Genomic DNA, 6,555 nt, shown 5'->3' on the forward strand with positions numbered 1-6,555 from the left:
TGGTGAACGCACACACCCTATAGCAAAAACCTCTCCAAAAAAAAAAAAATCTCAAAGGGACAGGAGGTGGCATTTGGTTAAGGTGCTGAACACCACATGGCAAATTCCATGGTTTCAGTCCTGGATCTGATGGCCTGAAAAACACGTTGGGTATATGTGTGTGCGTGCCCCAAATTCCAGGAAAATGAAGAAGGAATTGTGGCACAGCCATCCCCTCTGAGGGGTGATTTCTCACTTTCTCTCTCTGGTGAGAACACTCGCTCTATAGTCAAATGTGTGTATACATACACACACGTATATAAAAAAGAGAGTATCATAGAGATGTGAAGACAATATGACAAAACTCTCACTGCACTAAGATGGGGCAATGTGAACATAATAAATACTGCAATGGACCAAAACATGGCTCGTGTTTAAGTCCACAAGTTCACAGTGATATGTAAAAGTTTAAAAATCTCACTAGTCATCTCTATGGAGAGATAGGATACTATGGAAAACTGGTAAATATAAAAAAAGAATCAAATGTGTACAGTACCCTATATGAGAGTACCAAATAACTGATGAGAGCACATTTCTTTCTTATGGAAATGTTCCAACCAATAAGCAAACGAGAAAAGACAGAATTAAAACATTTTATAATGGGGCCAGCAGATGGCATAGTGGTTACATTACTAGTTCTTACATGGTTGATCAAGGTTCAAGTCCTAGACCTGGTGACTTGAAACTCACACCAGGTATGTGTGCATGTGTGCCCGAGATCCCAGAGGAGAATGAAGAAGAGGCTGTGGTGTAGCCATCTCCCCTGGGGGGTGAATTCTCATTTACCTCTTGCTGTCTATCTTTCTCCTGCAAGCTCAAGTGCCTTAAGGCGAAAACCTCTTAAAAATTTTTTACAACCTCTAATGCGTTAATATATCTAGATAATAATCATTAATTGTTGTTAACATCACACAAAAGACACCCACCACACATCTTATACCTCTGATGGAAGTATACCCCAATACCTATGTAGCAGTCTTAATTTAAAAAAAAAGTAAATTCCAAGTTTCCTATGTGCACTTCTAAATGTAACTACCAATTCATAGGAAACACACAAAATGGTACCAGCTACACAGCCTAGTGGTTAAAGAAAGGAGATTGTACCTGACCGACCACAGTTCAAATTCTGGATCCAGTGGCTTGAAAAACATACTTGGGTACACATGCGTGCTTACATGCCAAAATGACTACAGGACAGAAAATGGAGAAGGAATTGCAGGGTGACAAGGGAGTCATGATTGCATGCTCTCTCTGATGAGCACATGCACCCTCTGGCAATTTAAAAAAGGAAGACAGAAATACAGAGGATGAAAAAATGGGTTAAATAGTACTATGGAGATGGAATAAGCAAAAAAAAAAAAATCTATCTAGAAAGAATAATTTGTTTTTTTCCAAGAACAAAAAACTGTAAGAATAAATAAAAATGAAGGGGAGGGGCCAGCAGGTGGCGTGGTGGTTAAGGGCGCTGGACTCCCACATGGCCAACGGCAGTTTGAGTCCAGGACCTGGCAGCTTGTGTGCTCTCTCTCTGTCCCTCTCTGGTCAAAATTAAAAATAAATAAAGTTGAATAAAATAATTCTTTAAAAAAATGAAGGGGGAACTTACAGATGAGCATTGTAAAATTAGCTGTGATGACAGAAATGTTTCCCACTTTGTACTACCCAATAATGGTAGCCACGAGCTACACGTGACTATCAAAGTACTTGAGATATGGCTAGCGTTCAGTTAATTTAAGCCACATGTGGCTCGTGGCTACCAAAAGTGACAGCACAGTTACAGACTAAAACCTGAAAGACTTAGCAACCTATTAGAATATGTGGACTTGTATTATTTAGGTTCTAATTCAGATAAATTTAAGACAAATCTCTAACATTTATAAGGCAACTGGAAATTTGTTTTTTTTTTTTTAAGACTGCTTAGAAACATTTATGATGATATACATTTTTCATTTCCAGCAGAAGTCATATTCCATATTTCTCATTTATATTTACCATAAAAGACTTTAAAAAAAAATAAAAAACAAAAAACAAAAAACAACTTCCTGGAACGATCTTTTACATAACAAAGTTTGGAAAAGACAATACAATTATAGTACAGCCTCTCAAGGCCTATCTAATATCATCAGAAACATGGTAAATGTGTATGCCTGTCACCATAACTATCCATTAACATTAATCTATTGATCAATTAACTAAGAATTCTTCCTCATTTCCATAAGGAAATAAGAAAAATATGGAACGCTTCACGAATTTGCATGTCATCCTTCGCAGGGGCCATGCTAATCTTCTCTGTATCGTTCCAATTTTAGTGTATGTACTGCCGAAGTGAGCACAAGGCAACTGGAAATTTGAAGCCTGGCTTGATATTTAAACACTGGGTTTTGGTTTTTCTTTTAATTTTATCTTATTTATTATTATTATTTTTTTTTTTTGGAGAGGTTTTCGCTATAGGGCGCAAGCGCTCGCCAGACAGAGAGAGACAGAGAGACAGAAAGCGAGAAATCACCCCCCAGAATGGATGGTCACACCGCAATCCCTTCTCCTCCATTCTCTTCTCGGGATCTTGGGCACGCACGCACACGCGCCCAGTGTGAGGTTTAAGCCACCGGGTCCGGAACAGGAACCGCGGTTGACAACATGGGAGTCCAGCGACATAGCCATTACACTAACTGCTGGTTCCCTATATATGTTTTTTTTGTCTTTTTTTTTTTTTGTGGTTGTTTGTTTTGTTTTTATTTTTTTTTGGAGAGGTTTTTGCTATAGGGCTTGTGTCTTCACCATGTGGGAGTCTAGCATCTTAACCACCATACCACCAGCAACTGGCCCCCAAACACTGTTTTTTAATGTTTATGGTAATAGTTGTAAAGTTTAGGTTATACTAAAATAGAGAAAAGAAATGAAATAATTTGAAATTTGCTTCAAATTAATAAAGGAGAAAGTGGGCAAAAACGAAGTAAGATCAGCCTGAGCTGGTAACTGTTGGAAGCTGCTGATGAAATCGAGAAGGTTCACAATACAATTTTGTCTCCTTTGATATAAGTCTGAAATGTTTCATTTAAAAAATCATTGATGAAGGACCAGCAGATGGTGTAGTGGTTATATTGCTGGACTCCACATACTTCGACAGAGGTTTGCACCCCAGACCCAACAGCTTAAACTTACATTGAGCACATGTGCATGCGTGCCTAAGATCCCAAGAGGAGAATGGAGAAGGGATGGTGGCATGGCCATTCCCCCTCGGGTGGGGGGAGGGGGAGGAGTTTCCTCGCTTTCTGTCTCTCTGTCTCTCCAGTGATCACACATGCTCTATAGCAAGAATCTCTTTAAAAAAAAAAAAAAGTTGATGAATACTTATTAGCATCCACAGATGTCTGGGACAGATGTAAAAGAGAGTTTAAGGGGGGCCGGCAGGTGGCATGGTGGTTAAAGGCGCTGGATTCCCACATGGCCGACTGTGGTTCGAGTCCTGGACCTGGCGGCTTGCTTTCTCCCTTTCTCTCTCTCTCTCTCACTCTGTCTCTCTGGTCAAATTTAAATAAAGAAATGAATAAATAATAAAGTTAAATATAATAATTTTAAAGAGTTTTTAAAAATTAGGTTATAAAACAATTTACATATTGTGCTTTCATTTCTAGAAAAGAATTATTATATATTTACATCTGTGTGTACAGAAATCAAGAGGGAATACATCGAAATGTTAATAGGCATTATCTGGTGTAATGGGGTTGCATTTTTTTCATTTAGCAGTATTTTCTGGTTTTTCATAGTTAACACAGATCACATATATAATAACAAAAACGAATAGCAATAAACAAATTAATTCATGACGCAAACATTCTCAGATCCGACGGGCCATTTTAGAGATCTAACTGCCAAGCATGTAGATAGCCTCAAGAAACCCCAATACCAACCTGCTGATTGCCCAGAGTGTGTAGCTCCAGTGAGGTCAGGACGAAAGACAGCAGTCCATAGACACACATGCACGCGGTGCTGGTGGTGCACTGGGAGGGCAGAGGGAGTCATAAATGGTTCTGAATTATTCAGTTCTTCCCCAGATTCACATAATCCTATTGCATTAATATAGTCCTTAACAAACAAATCGGAAGGGAATCTGAACCTTCACAATTTTCTTAACTTAGTTACAAGAAAGGCAAAGGGAAAAAAAGAGAATAAAATATAAATATAACATCGTGGTCAAGAATACAATCAGGGGCCAGCAGGTGGCATGGTGGTTAAGGTGCTAGACTCTCACATGGCTGACCGTGGTCTGAGTGCTGGATCTAGTGGCTTGCGTTCTCACTTTTTCTGTCTGTCTGTCTCTGGTGAATGTACATGCTCTATACCAAATTTTAAAAATAATAATAATAAAATTAGTCAGCAGGTAGCGTGGTGGTTAAGGGCACTGGACTCCCACGTGGTGGACCACAGTTCAAGTCCCAGACCTGGCGGTTTCCTTTCTCACTTACTCTCTCTCTCACTCTCACTCTGTCCTTCTCTGGTCAAATTAAAATAAATAAAATAAAAATAATTATTAATAAAAAAAAAGGGACCAGCAGGTGGCATGATGGTTGGGGCACTGGACACTCCCACATGGCCAATCATGGTTCATGTCTTGGACCTGATGGCTTGAAATTCATGCCGAGCATGTGTGTATGCCTGCCCAAAATCCCAGAAAAAGAGAAGGGATTGCTGCATGGCCACCCCCTTGGGGGGTATTTCCTTTCCTTCTCACTGTCTCTCTCTCTCTTGTGAATGCACATGACCTAAAGGCAAAACCTGAAGGGAAAAAAAGAAAAAGATAATGTCCAGAAAGTAGTACTGAGCATAGTGTCTGGTCGCAGTAAATAGCCTATAGAGGTTGGTTAGAACTTTACCAACTTCACCATTATAATCATCACCACTACAATCAGGCTTCTGCCCGCTCTCTGCCATTCTCATGCTCAGATGCTCAGCCACCAATAGCCTTGGACTCACATCATTTCCCCCACTGGCAAGAGACCGGAGCAGGCGGGTCAAGTACTGAAAAACGTTCAGCTGGATGGCTGTGCCACCTATCTTCCGGACCACGTTGCTTGTCTCTTCTGGGTTCAGGGTGTGACGGAGGAGAGCCCAGGCCAACAGCACTGGGGCATGATGTGGAATGTCCCCAAAGGTCAACATCAAATGGTCCATATCCTGAAGAGAGAAGAAAACACATGGACGTTTCTGCACAGAAAAGTCAAGATGTCACCATGGGGCCCTTCAGCAGCTCAAGAGGCCTTCTACTGCACTGGAGTAGTCACATTTTCCCATGTGGATATTTTGCTTTTCTCAAACCCGTACCTACTTTACGAATAAAGCCCTCAAATTACTCCTGCCTTTTTCCCCACATTTTTCCTACTAATTTTAAGTAGGAAAAAGTCTTATCTTTTTTATTCTTAAGATTTTTGTTTTTGCTATAGGGCATGTGCACTTACCAGAGAGGCAGAGAGACTGTGAGAGGGCAAGTGAGAAATCAGCCCCAGGGAGGATGGCCAGGCCACAATCCCTTCTCCACTCTCCTCCTAGGCCTTTAGGCAGGCATGCACATGCACCTGGCTCAGGTTTCAAACTGCCAAGTCCAGAATGCAAACTGCAATTGGCCATGTGGGAGTCAAGTGCCTTAACCACCATACCACCTGCTGGCCCAAGCAGTCCTATCTTAAAAATTATGAAGTACATGTTTAAATGGACTCTTTAGAAATTTTATCCTGATCCTTCTTAAAATTTCTATTCTCTCTCCTCATTTCATGTCTTTCTAATGAGCCCATCTCAATGTTTTTCCCCTTTTTTCTTCTTTCACAGGCCTCATAAATAGACACTCCCCAAAGTTTCGTCCTTATACCATCTCCAGGATTAACTCTACTACCTTTCACAGATTCAGTTATCACCTCTTACACACAACTAAGAAATCTGAAATTTCTTCCAGGCCTAACTAACAATCTCTCTTTAACAATCTAGAACCTCAAATTCAACAACACTGAACACTTTAAGTGACAGTAGTTCAAATGGTTTAAAATAGCCTACTAACTATAACCCATTTGATAAATAGAGGTTATTTCAAGTTCACCTGACAAATAAGCCCATCCTGTGCAAACTGGTGTAGTTCTCTCCTGTCATCCAAAGCACATTTATGCAAAGACTCGATATCCATGCCCTCTATCAGGATAAGGGCGCTGAAGTAGCTGGAAAAAAAAAATAGTATCATGATGTCAAATGCAATGCTCTAAATCTCACTGGAGCCCAAGGTGAGATGTAAGACGCTTTTATATAAAAAAACTAATGAGAGCTTGTTTGGAGGTTCTAGCAGGGGAGCGCAGCTACTCGTATACCCTTGACCGAAGAATGGTCCTCTTCTATCGGGGATGGTCGTCCTCTTCGACCGAGCGCGCAGCTTCGGGAGGGACACACATGGAGCAGTGAGGGAGGAAGGGGACACCCACCTAGCCAGCCAGATCAGCCGAATCAACCCTGGCGATCAATGGGGTGACAGATGTC

The 6,555-nt window shown here is 40.8% G+C and overlaps 1 protein-coding gene and 1 non-coding gene across 3 annotated transcripts in view; both read right to left on the reverse strand.

Annotated features, from left to right (window-relative positions):
- Positions 1 to 6,555, reverse strand: part of NUP188 (nucleoporin 188) — a 94,177-nt gene that overhangs the window by 41,851 nt on the left and 45,771 nt on the right. For both annotated transcript variants that reach the window (XM_014589955.2, XM_027774003.1), the window contains exons 10-12: positions 6,128 to 6,242; positions 5,014 to 5,214; positions 3,951 to 4,040 (exon numbers count right to left, since the gene is read on the reverse strand). In XM_014589955.2, coding sequence (XP_014445441.2) covers positions 3,951 to 4,040; positions 5,014 to 5,214; positions 6,128 to 6,242 — 406 coding nt within the window. The remainder of the gene's footprint in view (positions 1 to 3,950; positions 4,041 to 5,013; positions 5,215 to 6,127; positions 6,243 to 6,555) is intronic.
- Positions 2,267 to 2,372, reverse strand: LOC114008808 (U6 spliceosomal RNA). The gene has a single exon (XR_003550309.1). It is a non-coding gene; the product is annotated as a U6 spliceosomal RNA (small nuclear RNA).

The sequence above is a fragment of the Tupaia chinensis genome, unplaced genomic scaffold (genome assembly GCF_000334495.1).
Source record: "Tupaia chinensis unplaced genomic scaffold, TupChi_1.0 Scaffold000394_1, whole genome shotgun sequence".
NCBI classification, from domain to species: domain Eukaryota; kingdom Metazoa; phylum Chordata; class Mammalia; order Scandentia; family Tupaiidae; genus Tupaia; species Tupaia belangeri.